The sequence below is a fragment of the Bison bison genome, unplaced genomic scaffold (genome assembly GCF_000754665.1).
Source record: "Bison bison bison isolate TAMUID 2011002044 unplaced genomic scaffold, Bison_UMD1.0 scf7180017864309, whole genome shotgun sequence".
Lineage (NCBI taxonomy): Eukaryota > Metazoa > Chordata > Mammalia > Artiodactyla > Bovidae > Bison > Bison bison.
The window spans coordinates 1,979,624-1,996,821 of record NW_011494881.1 but is presented as its reverse complement, the minus strand read 5'-3'; the positions used below and the strand labels follow the sequence as shown (position 1 = coordinate 1,996,821).

The 17,198-nt window shown below is 37.4% G+C and overlaps 1 protein-coding gene across 2 annotated transcripts in view; it reads left to right on the top strand.

Moving 5' to 3' along the window:
- CTNNA3 (catenin (cadherin-associated protein), alpha 3) overlaps positions 1-17,198 on the top strand; it is a 1,923,005-nt gene that overhangs the window by 164,369 nt on the left and 1,741,438 nt on the right. For both annotated transcript variants that reach the window (XM_010852148.1, XM_010852149.1), the window contains exon 5: positions 7,098-7,217. In XM_010852148.1, the coding sequence (XP_010850450.1) occupies positions 7,098-7,217 (120 nt within the window). The remainder of the gene's footprint in view (positions 1-7,097; positions 7,218-17,198) is intronic.

Below are 17,198 nucleotides of genomic sequence, written 5' to 3'. Positions count from 1 at the left end.
AGAAGGAAGGAAATTCTATAATATGTAACAACATAGATGAAGACATATGCTAAATAACCTAAACCAGTCACAGAGGGATAAATGCTGCATGACTGCACTTATATGAGATATCTAAAATAGTAAAAATCATAGAATCAAAGAGTGGAGTGGTGATTTACAGAGAGTAAGGGGGAGAGAGAATGGGGAATTAGTGTGCATTAAGTTTCAGTTAAGCGAAGTGAATAAACTAGAAATCTCAGAACGTTGTACCTGTAGACAGCAACAATATATTGTATACTTAATTTTTTTGGAGCATTTATCTTATGTTAAGTGTTCTGCCATATTAAAATTAATTAAATAAGCAAGTTTTGTAGCAATATTGAAGAAAAATCTAAATAATGTATCTTTTCTTTCTATTTCTTTCAAAAATCCCTTGCTGAGAGAAATTGAGAGATTCTCAATAAATAATTACTGGATTACTCTTTTGTTCAATCCTCATTCACTACTGAATGGTCATGAGTTTAATGACAATGATTTCATACTTTTATGGAACTTTAAAATTTATAAAGCAGTAATCTGTAAGGCTAAATTATATGCTTTTTTAGAGCAAGAGCTATTTTTTTCCCCTCCATTTCATGCATGGCTTGCATGTTGCCAGGCCAATATTAAGTATTTGTTGAATGAATGTCTTATTTTTCCTCAACTGATTTCACAACAATTTTATAAAGTAAGGAGGCAGGGACAACTTCTCCCATTTTATAGATATCACAATCAAGAATTGAAGTAATAGTGACTTGTCCCAAGGTACGAAATTATTAAATGGCACAGCAAGGACTTGAATCCAGACTTCAAGAACAATGTACCATCAACACTACAGAATTATTTCTAATTCAGATTTCAAGTTCGATTTTGTTCTATGTTCTTAATTTAGTTTTGGTTATCATTCCTTACAATAAAAAATCATTTGCGATATATGCGTCCTTTAATTTTCAGCTTTAGCTGTAAGCTTTCCTTTCGTGAGTCATATTATCCTGTAAATTCATTTGGAAAATATGAAAGTCAATGGATTAAGTTCAGAAAATGAAATAATTTTTTTCTTAATAATGCTTCACTTTGGTTGCTCTGTCATTGCCATATTTAAATAGGGTGGATTAGCCTTTCTTATGCTCAAAACATTTTTGCTCTAAACATTAATATTTATAGAGCATTAATATTTATTCTTTGAACATTCCTTCCTCTGCTTTAGTTTCCAGAATCTTTTGGTACTATTTCACACTGACATTTTAGGGACACTAAGATCACACTTAGTGATTCATTGCTTTCAATCAGGTACTTATTGGATACTCTTTTGTGTACATAATGCTGTGAGTATGGAATTCCTTTTTATGTTACAAGTAACACTTACCATCTTCGCTCAGTTGTGTCCGACTCTTTGAGACCCCATGGACTGTAGCCTACCAGGCACCTCTGTCCATGGGATTTTCTAGGCAATAGTACTGGAGTGGATTGCCATTTCTTTCTCCAGAGGATCTTCCCAACTCAGGGATCGAACCTGGGTCTCCCACATTGTAGACAGACGCTTTACTGTCTGAGCCACCAGGGAAGTCCTTAACATCTTATGCAAATGCACAAAATATTAAATAAGGGAAAATGACAGCTGATGAACTGGCTGTTCTTTTGGAGCAGTGCTACTCAATATTTTTTCATTATAGGAATTAGTAGGCTGCTGGAGCTGTGGAATTACTTGATTCTATTGATCTGACTACAAGAGGAAGCCAGGGCATTGGCAATGAGGTCCAGGGAAGCTTTACTGCTCTGAATGCATTTTTTCCTGCTGTTTCAGCTGGTTTCTTCTTGTCCTCTTTCTCAAATTACTCCATGAATCTACATAATTTTCATGAACTCATTGAATGGGTAGTTTGTATAGAACATTGGCTTAGATTTATTTAAAAATATGTTGTCAGGAAAAGGAGAAAAATGTATTTGGGAAGAGGGAATGCTGAGTCAAACTAGATATTTTCTTTTCTGCCACATTCATGCTTCTCTTTTCTGCAAAACAGATTTTCAGTTATTTTAATGGGATAGGAGCAATCATGGCCTCTGTTGTTTTATTTTGTGGATTCTTACTATTATAATTTCTGACCGAAGAGGAATTTGATAAGAAAACACTCTGGATGTGTGTTTACAATGCTTACTTTTGTGATGCACAATACTTACTTTTTGGTTTTAGAGATGCTGTTTGCATCTTCTTATTCTTGTCTGTCATGTGAAATTTGGTTAAAGTAGTCAGTTTGGACAGAGAAGGCAATGGCATCCCACTCTAGTACTCTTGCCTGGAAAATCCCATGGATGGAGGAGCCTGGTGGGCTGCAGTCCGTGGGGTCGCTAGGAGTCGGACATGACTGAGCGACTTCACTTTCACTTTTCAGTTTCATAAGTTGGAGAAGGAAATGGCAACCCACTCCAGTGTTCTTGCCTGGAGAATCCCAGGGACGGGGGAGCCTGGTGGGCTGCCGTCTCTGGGGTCGCACAGGGTCGGACATGACTGAAGCGACTTAGCAGCAGCAACAGCAGTCAGATTGGACAGAATTTGGATTTCCGTCTCAGTACGAGGCTATTTTAATGTTCAGTTTTGACAGTTTTATAACATACTTAAAGTTTAGATTTGTTTTGGATTCAAATTTATTCATTGGGATTTTTTTTTTAAGTTTGAATTTAGTTTCCAATGAGTTAAAAATATTAACATAGGATAAACTCAGTGTTCAACAAATTATTTGGGGATTCTTTAAAGTTTGCAATCAAAACTTTGAACAGGTAAAATCCAGAAATATTAAAATCTCTTAATCATGCTTCCTCTCCCAGCTTCAACTGAGAGATCTTTATTGAGAAGCAGTAAATATAATGAAATTCAGTTCAGTTCAGTTCAAATCGCTCAGTTGTGTCCGACTCTTTGCGACCCCATAAATTGCAGCATGCCAGGCAATGGCACCCCACTCCAGTACTCTTGCCTGGAAAATCCCATGGACAGAGGAGCCTGGTGGGCTGCAGTCCATGGGTTCGCTAGAGTCGGACACGACTGAGGGACTTCACTTTCACTTTTCACTTTCATGCATTGGAGAAGGAAATAGCAACCCACTCCAGTGTTCTTGCCTGGAGAATCCCAGGGACGGGGGAGCCTGGTGGGCTGCCGTCTCTGGGGTCGCACAGTCAGACACGACTGAATCGACTTAGCAGCAGCAGCAACAGCAGGCCTCCCTGTCCATCACCAACTCCCAGAGTTCACTCAAACTCACGTCCATCGAGTCAGTGATGCCATCCAGCCATTTCATCCTCTGTCGTCCCCTTCTTCTCCTGCCCCCAATCCCTCCCAGCGTCAGTCTTTTCCAATGAGTCAACTCTTCGCATGAGGTGGCCAAAGTACTGGAGTTTCAGCTGTAGCATCATTCCTTCCAAAGAACACCCAGGACTGATCTCCTTTAGAATGGACTGTTTGGATCTCCTTGCAGTCCAAGAGACTCTCAAGAGTCTTCTCCAACACCACAGTTCAAAAGCATCAATTCTTCGGCGCTCAGCTTTCTTCACAGTCCAACTCTCACATCCATACATGACAATGAAATTACAGTGTACTAAACTAATGTAGAATATCTCAAGAGGTCTGTTTGAGTGATTAAGTACAGTGGCATATTGGAATAAACATTTTCAAGACAAGGTAACCTCAAATCTCTTTAAGTAAAATCTGAATCTTAACTTTTGTCTTATTTTTATCTTTTGTACTTCAGCTTCACCTGTAAGGCAGAATTACTTCTTTACTCTTTAGCATGTTTAAGTGTATATGTGAGCAGATGGGAATGGGATATGTTTAGTAGAGATCTAACTTCAAGTTACATTATAGATTTTATATGACCTCTCCTTGATAATTATTTGTTGTTGTAAGTGAAAAAAACTGCTTAAATGAACGAATCATCATAGTCTGAGTACTCGGAACTAGTTAGTGTCAATAAATGGAGGATATAAGTCCTAATAATGAAAGTTCAAGCTAAAATCTCCATGTTATGCAAGCTCCCACTGTTAATGAAAACATCCTGTGGGGATGTATCATTACTGGATTTCCCTTTTTTTCTTTGGTCATGAACATATTACCTGGAAGTGTTGGTTTTCATGTTTCTTATTTTGAAGCCTTACAAATGTGTTTACCCTAAAGTTACTATTTGGAGTTGCATAAAATTCACAAAGAACAATGTGAAGAAGAGATAGTTAAGAAATAAAGCTAATGTCTTAGGAAAGAGAAAAATGCAGAGGATAAGGAATGCTTTAAAACTGAACAGGTTGATTGGTAAAAGCTTATATTAATTCATAGGTAAAATTTCTAAATTGTTTAGAATCTCAGATCTGGTATTAGTTTCATTTAAACATAGTGAGAAGAAACCAAGAAATGGGCAAGGTACAGAAATGATCATATAATATGATAAATAGCTAATATACAGGTCATTAAAATTATGCTAAAAGAAGTTTGTTTACTATGCTACAAAAGGGGAAAATGAGCAGACTTTGGCTATGTTTAAACTGATGGGTAGCATCAGTTCCCATTTAAGGCTCTGAAGACTCCTTCCAGACCCAACTCAAATTCCTTCATGTCTTCTATATGGCCTGAGTCTCTCCAACGGTATCAGTGGGTTTTTTTCTATTTTACCACATTACTTTTGTCTCCTTTTTTGTACTCTTTTTACTACTTTGTCTTGTGTTAAAGTTAATGGTAGAGTAGAAAGAGTGTAAATATTAAAACCTAGTTCTATTTTGAAATGTATAGACATATCAAATCACTATATTGTATACTAGGAACTGATATAGTATTGTAGGTCAATTATACTTCAAAAGCAAACAAACAAAATACCCCCCAAATTTATATGTATAGGGAGATAAGATTTGTGATTACCAGGTGAGGTATGGTGGGAGGGGAAATCGGACAAAGGTAGTCAAAAGGTACAAACTCCAGTTATAAGATAAATAAGTACTAGAAATGTGATGTGCTGCTGCTGCTGCTGGTAAGTCGCTTCAGTCGTGTCCAACTCTGTGCGACCCCATAGACGGCAGCCCACCAGGCTCCACCATCCCTGGGATTCTCTAGGCAAGAACACTGGAGTGGGTTGCCATTTCCTTCTCCAATGCATGAAAGTGAAAAGTGAAAGTGAAGTCGCTCAGTCGTGTCCGACTCTTAGTGACCCCATGGACTGCAGCCCACCAGGCTCCTCTGTCCATGGGGTTTTCCAGGCAAGAGTACTGGAGTGGGGTGCCATCGCCTTCTCTGTGAAATGTGATGTACAACATGATAAATATATTTGACGATATATGTTATATATGAAAATTAAGACAATAAATCTGAAGAGATCTCATCACAAGGAAATGATATTTTTTTATATTTCATTTATTTTGTAACTCTATGAGATGAGGGATGTTCACTAAACTTACTATGATAATCATTTTGTGATGTATGTAAGTCAAATCATTATGCCATACCCCTTAGCTTATACAGTGCTCTATGTCAGTTATATCTCAGTAAAACTGGGAAAAAGATATCATTTGGCTTAATAAAAGCTTTTGTGATTCTTAGGAGAAAGGCATAAAGAAAGAAAAGTCAGATTAGAAGAAAAGGCCAAAAGAAATAAAAATTAAGGAATTACTGTTTTATGAATTAAAATTATGTATTATTGAAAAATAAAACAGCTTAAACTTTCTGTGTCTCAGTTTAGTTACTTTTAGAATGGAAGAGAAACAGGAACTCCTGTGGTTCTTGTGAAGCTTAAATTGAAAAGGATGAAGTAACTGACACTGAGTAGGCATGCAGTAAATGTCAGTATCTTTCCCATTTTTGAGTTTCATGTCTAATTTCCCTGGTAGTCTGTAAGTTATTTTAGAAATATGTTTTATATTCATACTGCCTTGTGCATAGTAGGCTCTAAAAGATTGTTTTTTGAATTTAGTTTATTGTCCTGATGTGAAAGTTTAGCATTATTTCCTATTTCTTTTTCCTGTGTCACCCTGGATTGAGATAAATATGTTACTTTCATGAAATTAAGGATTTAATTCAGTAGAATGCCATTATATTGTGACTTATTCCACAGAGTTTGAAATAGTAAGGGTCAAATCATTTCCCTGGAAACTTAATTATATTCTATAAAATTTTATTAGCCTGTCTCATAGCATTATAGTCACAGTGGAATTCTGGTGTGTTTAAGATGGTGAAGTCTCTATTTAGAGATCTTTATCTAATGGCACACATTGAGAATATGGGAAATAAATGACATAAAGAGAGAGTAAATGCAAATGTCTTGCAAATGGTATTACTTTGACATTTTCAATCACTAATCTTCTAAAGTATGTTCTAATTTACTAAAATAAACCAAGAATTCAATGTCTTGTGAGATCTTTTTGCTTAATTATTAGTAGCAGAACACTATTCTGTGATACACTGCAAATTGTCTCCTTTGTGTTTATGTAGTCTCTGACTTAAAAATGAATGGAAGCATTCTGATTCAGCAGAATCAATTTAATAACATGTCTGTTATAGAGCAGAAATGAATAAATGTTTGCTGAACATGCTACATATGCTTCGGTCATCAAAACATTCATTTTTCTTTCTTCTCAAAATATAAGATCTGAGAAGTCTTCCTGGCTGAAGTTTGTTGGGTACCTATTCTGCATAAGTGTTTCTATAGAGACAAATGGGTACTTTTCCATAATTTGTTTCCATGATTGGGATGTGAGAGATCTTTTAATATTAATACTTTCTCATTATTATTGGAAATTATACATTCATTGTAATTTTTTCTTTAAGGGTAACATTGCATCCTAAACCATGAAAAGTAAATTCTGTATGTTCTTTTGTTACAATGAGGACTAAACAAGTTTCTCATTCATGCAGTAATGTTGCTTGTACTTAGCATATCATTTCTAATTCTTTATAATTTTGTCTCATTATTTAATTTAAGGGCATTTGTTATCTCTGTATTATGAATGGAAGAAACTGAGGCTCACTATTGACCGTTTGTCTGTGTTAGCTGGTTAGGAATTTGAGAAAAATCTGCTGCTATCCTAATGATTTACTTTGTTTTCGATTTCAGTTTCAAAGGACGTTTGAATCTCTTAAAAATGTTTCCAACAAATCTGACCTCAAGAAAACCTACCAGAAGCTTGGGAAGGAGCTTGAAAATCTGGACTATTTAGCCTTCAAACGTCAGCAGGTAGGACTCAGAGCTCTCCTTGGTGGAGGATATGAACACTTTAAGCCTTCTCACCTTTCTGCCTGTCAGAGGTTTAGGTGGGTCTGGGGAGACTTATATTCTAATGTTTGGAGCAGAAATAAGTTGTACTGTGTGATGCTGACCTGCTGTGTTCATATGGTTTTTTTTTTTCTTTTTTGCAGCATTCAGCATCGTCCTTGCTTTTAGATGTGCACTTTGGGGGTTTCCATGTGACCTTATACCTTTCTTAAAGAAAACTCCTGCTGGCTTGTGAGGGTTCAGCTATCCTTTGATGAAGGATGCTTTAGTGACATAAAGGGAGCATCTATGTGGCTTGAATAGATGGCTTTTATATTTGACAGGGGGATACATGAGGAGAAAAACCACCTCAAGATCAAGAAAGGATGTGAATGTACATGCAAAATTAAAGAAGGGAATCATAAATATGCCAAATAATTTATTTGTTTTTTTTTTTTTTTTTCACTTAGTTTAGCTTTAGTTTCCTTGTTTGATCTCTGAGGCTTAGTAAGTTTGCCAAATGTGTAAGGTTGAAGGAAAACATGCTTTACAAGCCCAAGTGTTTTAGCCTCTTTGTATAGACCAATAGACAAATCAGAGCCAAAATAGAATTTTATGGTGTTGCTTTTAGAATTGGTATTTTGTAGTATTAATAATCATTAAATTCTCTGTAGTTTGTAAGATATTGCCATGGTAGGTAGCTACTTTTCCCAAACTGGATCTCACCCAGGTTTTCACAGCCACTAGGTGTCAGGATTGTCAAGCTTTTACTTGGGCTGAATGTTTATTCCAATCAGAACAACCAGTTAAATGTTTAAATTATGTTGCATGAAATTTGGGAATGTGCTCAGTGATGGATAGCGTCTAGAAAAATGAATAAATGGCTGACTTGCATGGCCTGGCATTGAGTCCATTACTTAAGAGACTTGCCTGTTAGTCTGGCAGATGGTGTGGCTTTCTTGACATTGCCTAATTTACAAATTTTGCATCTTTTGAAAGGGGGATTTCAAAGTAGTATGTCCTACATAAACTTTATGAAGTCAACATGGTATGGCCTAGAAATAGTGACTTGAAAAGAGAATTGTGTTCTAGGGTTTGCTTTATCACAGACATTACATGGATATTTAACCTTCTCATGGTCTTATTTTCCTTGTTTTGAAGAGTGTTTTGGGGCAAATGCAGTATCTCTGTACATACCTTAATTCATATGAAAAAGGATACCATGTCCATTTATTTCTTTATTCTTGTATTAGTGATGGCCTATGTATTAACACATGTAAAAGAAGCAGTCACAGTTACTGAGAACTACTCCAGTAAGCTCCCAAATGATACTGCTTAAAATTCATACTGTGAATCACTGCTCCAGCCTATGTAGTTTAGTACAATTTTGTTTCCAAGAGCCGTATTTTACCATTGGGGGGTATTGGAGTTGGCAGGCGATAGTCACTGTCCTCTTCTCTTATCCTTTCTCATTAGCATATTTTCAGTGATTAGATTCCTACATTAGCTAATTGTGAATCTGGAAAATTGTGAATGCTTCAAGAGCAGAAAGGCAGATCTCTGGGAGAATGGCATTGAAAACAGACAGGTAGAGCGCATGTGTATGTGAGGAAAAAATGGACACTTGGGTATTTATATATGTATACATATGTGTATGCATATATAAATCATATATGCTATTTATTAAATGACAACTGTATGCCACATAGTGTGATTAGAACATTTATGGATTAGATCATTAAATGCTTATAACAATGTAATGAGATTGGCTTCACCATTTTACAGTTGAGAAAATTGTTTAGAGAGTTAAGTAACTTGCCTAAGGTCACTGGAGAAGTAAAGCTGATCTTCCAGTAGAAATCAGTCTGACTCCAAATCTGGGCTGTCCCCAATATCCCTGCAGAGAGACAAACTGGAGGGATAATAAAGTGAGGCATTCTAGGTATGTGGTATGAAGGCAGTTTCAGGAGAGGCCAGATCTGGGACTTAAAGAGGCATTTGAAAAGGGACTTCTGATGAGAGGCAGAAAACAGGGGCAGTTTTTTCCTCCTCTCTCTCATGCAAATTGTTCAATACATACAAAAACACAAAAGGACTTTTGAAAGAATATCTTCAGACAGCTAAGAAAATATGTAAAACTTCATTTTTTAATGTTTATTATTTTATTTGGCTGCTTTGGGTCTTAGTTGCGGCACATGGGATCTTCATTGCATCATGCAAAACTTTCATTGTGGCCCACAGTCTCTCTAGTTTGGTGTGAGAGCTTAGTTTCTCCGCGGCATGTGGGATCTTATTAATAGCTCCCTGACCAGGGACTGAACCCACATCACCTGCATTGCAGGGTGGATTGTTAACCACTGGACAACTAGAGAAGTCCCTAAAACTTTATTTTTGTAGTCTTTGAGTGTTATATCTAGTAATTCTAGTCCAAGAAAATTTATTCGCATAAGGCAGTTTTTTAAACTTGAAATGTCAGATTCTTACAAAATGAACTTACCTGCATGTATAGCATATTGTTAACCCTTTGTTTTACTTGGTTCTGTCTTTCCCTGTATCTAGTGATCTTTTATTTTTTTTCTGTCTGGAAAAGATAGAAGGGGAATTGGAGTGAAGTTGTCAGAAAAAGGATGGTAGAGTAGAAAGTCAGGGATCAAAGAGTAATAAAAAAGAGGGAAAGGGGGTTTTAGGAATAAGATGAGAGGGATAAAATGTTGGAAATGAAACTATACTTGGTTTTATATTATAAGCATTTAGTAGGTTAAAGCATTGATTTCTGAAGAATTAAAAAAAAAAGTCTCAGAAAAAGGGAAAATAAGAAAGGATTGCAAGAAGACATACTGAACAAGGGAGGTGGCAGGGAAAAGACAAACTATTTCCCATTAGCTTCCAAATGTATTAAAGCTTCCTAGAAATTTGTAATATTAACCCAGTTCTTCTGTACCAAAGCCACAGAGGTATTGTGTTTACTGGATGGGCAAGGTGTAAACAGTCAGAATATAAGCTTTTTTCTGACTTGGTGGGATTTGCTTTCATGTCCTGTCCTTGCTTACTTGCTTAGTCATGTCTGACACTGTGACCCTATGGTCTGTAGCTCCCCAGGCTCTTCTGCCCATGGGATTTTCCAGGCAATTGTACAGGAGTGGGTTGTCATGCGCTCCTCTGGGGGATCTTCCTGACCCAGGGATTGAGCACATGTCTCTTGTGTCTCCTGCATTGGCAGGCCGATTCTTTACCACCAGTGCCACCAGGGAAGCCCTAGCCTACACCCCTACTCCCTGTAACATCCCCCAAACCTATAAACACACACTATAAGTTTCTCCTACTGGAAAAGATTCAGGTCTCTGTAAAACTGTCGTTCAGCAAGAAAGCTTCTGCCTTATAAGGCAGGATGCTTTGTACCAGAGAATTAGTCATGCTTTGTTCCCTGGTCCAACCATATTTATCATTTCTTTTTGTGACAGCACGTAAGCTCCGTAAGGGCAGGACCTTGTCTGTCACCTTCAATGCTGTATCTTCTGCAGTGCGCACAACAGTTATCTGACCCATGACAAATACTCAATAAATACTTGTTGGTACTTTTATCACTATGAAGAGGGAAGTATGCCAAAAGTTTTGGCCTCAGATTATAGGCAACTAAAATTGATATGTTTTACTGCACTTTTAAAATACAGAAGGATATTAACCCTTAGGCTTCCTGGATGCCAAGCGCTGACATATTGCTTCTTGCCGTTATGTATTTAGGTTTTCTCCTAATATATTCCACTTTCCATCTATTTCTTTAAACGAACACAAAACATCAAGGTTACCTTACCTATGTATTAAGAATTCCCAATGAACTATAATTATTTTCTTGGATTCTTTCATTAGATTTTATTTTATGTCCCTTTCTATGATATTTTAAAGATCATTTTGAGAGATTTCTTTCCCTGGGCCAGATATGACCCAGGAATACTGCACTCTATTCTTTTACCATTTTTTTTTTTACTGTGGATTGGGGGCGATGGTTATAGTGCTTTGTCTCCTAGGTGTAGATGAGCTTTGCCTTCCTTTCCTTTTGTTTCCTTTCCCTCTCCCTCTCCTCTCCTGGTGGTTTTTCCAGGATGAATCTGTCTGAAGTAAATGGATACCAAAGTCTTATTAATCGAAGAATCTGGAGACTTTGAGGTTTTACTATATCTGGAGATGCAATCTTTGAATTTATCTGCTTAGACTGCTTGATTTTTATCCTCCTGCTTGATGATATATAAAAGTGGTAGTAGCAAGGTTTAGCTATTATGTAGAACCCAGGTTTATGTGTTAATTTGAGAGCTTATAAATAAAGAGATGTTCTTGGGGCTTTGCTTTTTGGAATAAAATAAAGTTTGATATTCTGGTGGTGATTTGGTTGCTGAGTTGTGTCTAACTCTTGTGACCCTGTGAACTGTCGCCAGCCAGGCTCCTCTGTCCATGAGATTTCACAAACAAGAATACTGGAGTGGGTTGCCATTTCCTTTTCCAGGGGATTTTCACAACCCAGGGATCAAACCCGGGTCTCCTGCACTATAGGTGGTCTCCCGCATTGCAGGCAGATTCTTTACTAACTGAGTCACCAAGGAAGTCCTCTTAATACTTAAAATATTAAAAATAACATTATAAGACACATCCTGCTTCCAGAGGCTTCTGAGGTCCTTTGGTATAAAGTTGACATTATTAAGTTGAACTTTATGTAGACTAAAGCACATTTATACACTGATGAGAAAATATGTAAAATTAAAATATACTTCAGATACATATCCATGTTGGAACACATCAGGAACTCTGAATTCCCTCTTGTCTCCCTGATCATGGCATGCTATTCTTGCCTTCTGAACTTTTCACAGGGTTCATAAACTTGATGTTTATAATATCTAGCCCTTTTATATTTATTTAATTACTAATCTTCCTTTAAAGCCAAACTGAAGTGTAGTCTTCCTTATGACACTTTATCCTATGGCTTTCAGTCAGTATGTAAACTTCCTTCTTTGTCATTCTTAGCTTTTATCAGTGTCATGCAATTTAACATCTAAATGATTACACATTCATTGAAGATCCTTGTAGTACAGGTTAAAGTGTGGGCCTGTAGTCAACTGAATCTTGTTAGATTATTTATACTGCTTTAGGCACTGTAGTTTCTTCTTTTAAAATGTTAGGAAAGTAATACCTAACTTATAACCTGTTTTGAGAAAGCAATATACAAAGTGTAAAGTACATATATGCTTTAAATCCTTTAAAATACATAGAGAAATCAGTATATAAGGGACTTAGCATTGTGCCTGGCATGTGGTTAGTATAAGTTGTAGTTATTACAGTGTTGTTTTTGTATAATTCTCATCAGTCTTCATCCTAGGTGGTTGGTAAGTTCTATAAGGATATGCTGTCTTTCATATACTTTTGTACTTCACATAGGATTCAGCACTGTTATGAACATATGGGATATAATGGTTTTGGACATATGTAGCAGTGGTTACTGATCTCTGTCATAAAAGTGTTCATACCTTTTGAAAAGGGAACTGCAGCATTTGGTTTTAATGTGTATGTGTGTTTGTGTGTGTGTTTTAAATATGTATATTTTATTGAAGCATAGTTGCCTTACAATGTTTCAGGTGCACAGCAAGGTGATTCAGTTATATAAATACACATATATTATTTCTGAAAATTTTTCCATTAAAAGTTATTACAAGATATTGACTATAGTTCCCTATGCTATACAGTAAACCTTTGCTGCTTGTTGCATATCTGTTTTTTAATTAGAAACCTAGCATTCTATTCATACTAAGTCAAACAAATGGATTCAAAATGTCATAATTTTTTTAGTTAGGCAAAAATTCATAGATTTTCTACAATATATATTATACACACATATATATATATATATGTATAAACAACTTTTCTACTACACTTGATAAAGGTTTGAGAAAGAACATAAAAAAAAAAGAGAAGTGATGGATAAATTGGAGAACATAAACTAAATGAAGGGACTTCCCTTGTGGCTTAGAGGGTAAAGTGTCTGCCCACAATGCGGGAGACCCAGGTTCAATCCCTGGGTTGGGAAGATCCCCTGGAGAAGGAAATGGCAACCCACTCCAGTACTCTTGCCTGGAAAATACAATGAATGGAGGAGCCTGGTAGGCTACAGTCCATGGGGTCGCAAAGAGTCAGACATGACTGAGCCACTTAACTTCAAACTAAATGAAATGGGAACACTGAATATGAAATAGAAAATGTGAAACAAACTAGATAAAAGTAGAAGATCCTCATATAGTCCAGTTGTTTTTAAACATGACTACTCATTAGAAACATATCTGGAACTCTGGAGAAAAAAGCAACACTTGAGCATTTGTCTTTTTCAAAAAATTTCAAGATAATTCTGATATGTTTATGGATTTAAAAAAACTGATTACAGGTTTTTATGGTAGATACTAGTTTTAGTAGCATAGAGTTCTATTTCCCTGTTGATCAATCATGATACAGTGGTATTAAGTGAATAATAGTTATGTAATCACAATAGTAAAAGATGTTTATCAGTTTCCCCAATCAGTAGCCAGACAAAAAGTAAAAGATAATTGCAATTGCAAGTCATAATGAGAACATGATTAACTTAACAATATAAAATAATTACGTACAATTTGGGGTCATGTAGAGTGATGTGGTAAGTGGAAGTGCATTCGTGCACATGTTTGCATCCACCCAGCCAGTCTATGTCTTTTGGTTGGTGCATTTAATCCATTTTCATTTAAGGTGATTATTGATATGTATGATCCAGTTACCGTTTTCTTAAAATGTTTTGGGTTTATTTTCTGTAGGTCTTTCCTTCTCTTGTGTTTCCTGCCTAGAGAAGTTTCTTCAGCATTTGTTGTAAAGCTGGTTTGGTGGTGCTGAATTCTCTTAAGTTTTGCTTGTCTGGAAAGCTTTTGATTTCTCGGTCAAATCAAAGGAGAGTCTCGCTGGGTAGAGTTCATGGTTGTAGGTTCTTCCCTTTCATTTCTTTAAATATGTCATGCCATTCCCTTCTGGTTTGTAGAGTTTCTCTTGAGAAATCAGCTGATAGCCTGATGGGAGTTCCTTTGTATGTTGCTTGTCATTTTTCCCTTGTTGCTTCTAATAACTCTGTCTTTAATTTTTGTCAGTTTGATTACTATGTGTCTCAGTGTGTTTCCCTTTGGGTTTATCCTGCCTGGGACTCTCTGTGTTTCCTGGACTTGGCAGACAATTTCCTTTCCCATGTTTGGGAAATTTTCAGCAATTATGTCTTCAAATATTGTCTCAAGTCCTTTCTTTCTCTGTCTTTTCTTCTTCTGGTACCCCTATAATGCCAATGTTGGTGCATGTAATGTTGTTCCAGAGGTCTCTCAGTCTTCCTTTCTTTTCATTCTTTTTTCTATATTCTGTTTTGCGGCAGTGATTTCCACCATTCTGTCCTTCAGGTCATTTATTTGTACTCCTGCCTCAGTTACTCTGCAACTGATTCCTTCCAGTGTATTATTCACCTCTGTTTGTTTGGTCTTTAGTTTTCCTGGGTCTTTGGTGAATGTTTCTTGCATCTTCTCAACCTTTGCCTCCATTCTTTTTCTGAGATCCTGAATCATCTTCACTATCATTATTATGAATTCTTGTTCTGGAAGGTTGCCTATGTCAATTTCATTTAGTTGTTTTTTTGGGATTTTATCTTGTCCCTTCATCTGGGACATAACTTTCTGCTTTTTCATCATGATTAACTTTCTGTAAGATGGTTTTTGTTTTAGCTGCTGTGAGACTGTACTTCTTGTGCCTGCCCTCTAATGGATGAGGCTAAGAGACTTGTGTAAGCTTCTTGATGGGAGGGATTGGCAATGGGAAAAACTGGGTCTTGCTCTGATGGGCAGGGCCTTACTCAGTAAAGCTTTAATACAATTATCTGATGATGGGTGGAGTTGCACTCCCTCTCTGGTAGTTGTTTGGCCTAAGGTGGTAACCCAGCCCTGGGGTATACAGGCTCTCAGTTCAGTTCAGTTCAGTTCAGTCACTCAGTCATGTCTGACTCTTTGCGACCCCATGAATCGCAGCACGCCAGGCCTCCCTGTCTATCACCAACTCCCGGAGTTCACTTAGACTCACGTCCATCGAGTCAGTGATGCCATCCAGCCATCTCATCCTCTTTCGTCCCCTTCTCCTCCTGCACCCAATCCCTCCCAGCATCAGAGTCTTTTCCAATGAGTCAACTCTTCACATGAGGTGGCCAAAGTACTGGAGTTTCAGCTTCAGCATCATTCCTTCCAAAGAAATCCCAGGGCTGATCTCCTTCAGAATGGACTGGTTGGATCTCCTTGCAGTCCAAGGGACTCTCAAGAGTCTTCTCCAACACCACAGTTCAAAAGCATCAATTCTTCGGCGCTCAGCCTTCTTCACAGTCCAGCTCTCACATCCATACATGACCACTGGAAAAACCATAGCCTTGACTAGACGAACCTTTGTTGGCAAAGTAATGTCTCTGATTTTGAATATGCTATCTATGTTGGTCATAACTTTCCTTCCAAGGAGTAAGCGTCTTTAATTTCATGGCTGCAGTCACCATCTGCAGTGATATTGGAGCCCCCAAATATAAAGTCTGACACTGTTTCCACTGTTTCCCCATCTATTTCCCATGAAGTGATGGGACTGGATGCCATGATCTTCGTTTTCTGAATGTTGAGCTTTAAGCCAACTTTTTAACTCCTCTCTTTCACTTTCATCAAGAGGCTTTTTAGTTCCTCTTCACTTTCTGCCGTAAGGGTGGTGTCATCTGCATATCTGAGGTTATTGATATTTCTCCCGGCAATCTTGACTCCAGCTTGTGCTTCCTCCAAGCCCAGCATTTCTCATGATGTACTCTGCATATAAGTTAAATCAGCAGGGTGACAATATACAGCCTTGACGTATTCCTTTTCCTATTTGGAACCAGTCTGTTGTTCCATGTCCAGTTCTAACTGTTGCTTCCTGACCCGCATATATATAGGTTTCTTAAGAGGCAGGTCAGGTGGTCTGGTATTCCCATCTCTTTCAGAATTTTCCACAGTTTATTGTGGTCCATGCAGTCAAAGGCTTTGGCATAGTCAATAAAGCAGAAATAGATGTTTTTCTGGAACTCTCTTGCTTTTCCCATGATCCAGCGGATGTTGGCAATTTGATCTCTGGTTCCTCTGCCTTTTCTAAAACCAGCTTGAACATCAGGAAGTTCACGGTTCACGTATTGCTGAAGCCTGGCTTGGAGAATTTTGAGCATTACTTTACTAGCGTGTGAGATGAGTGCAATTGTGCAGTACTTTGAGCATTCTTTGGCATTGCCTTTCTTTGGGATTGGAATGAAAACTGACCTTTTCCAGTCCTGTGGCCACTGCTGAGTTTTCCATATTTGCTGGCATATTGAGTGTAGCACTTTCATAGCATCATCTTTCAGGATTTGGAATAGCTCAACTGGAATTCCATCACCTCCACTAGCTTTGTTCATAGTGATGCTTTCTAAGGCCCACTTGACTTCACATGCCAGGATGTTTGGCTCTAGGTCAGTGATCACACCATCATGATTATCTGGGTCATGAAGATCTTCTTTGTATAGTTCATCTGTGTATTCTTGCCATCTCTTCTTAATATCTTCTGCTTCTGTTAGGTCCATACCATTTCTGTCCTTTATCGAGCCCATCTTTGAATGAAATGTTCCCTTGGTATCTCTAATTTTCTTGAAGAGATCTCTAGTCTTTCCCATTCTGTTGTTTTCCTCTATTTCTTTGCATTGATTGCTGAGGAAGGCTTTCTTATCTCTTCTTGCTCTTCTTTGGAACTCTGCATTCAGATGCTTATGTCTTGCCTTTTCTCCTTTGCTTTTCACTTCTCTTCTTTTCACAGCTATTTGTAAGGCCTCCCCAGACAGCCATTTTGCTTTTTTGCATTTCTTTTCCATGAGGATGGTCTTGATCCCTGTCTCCTGTACCT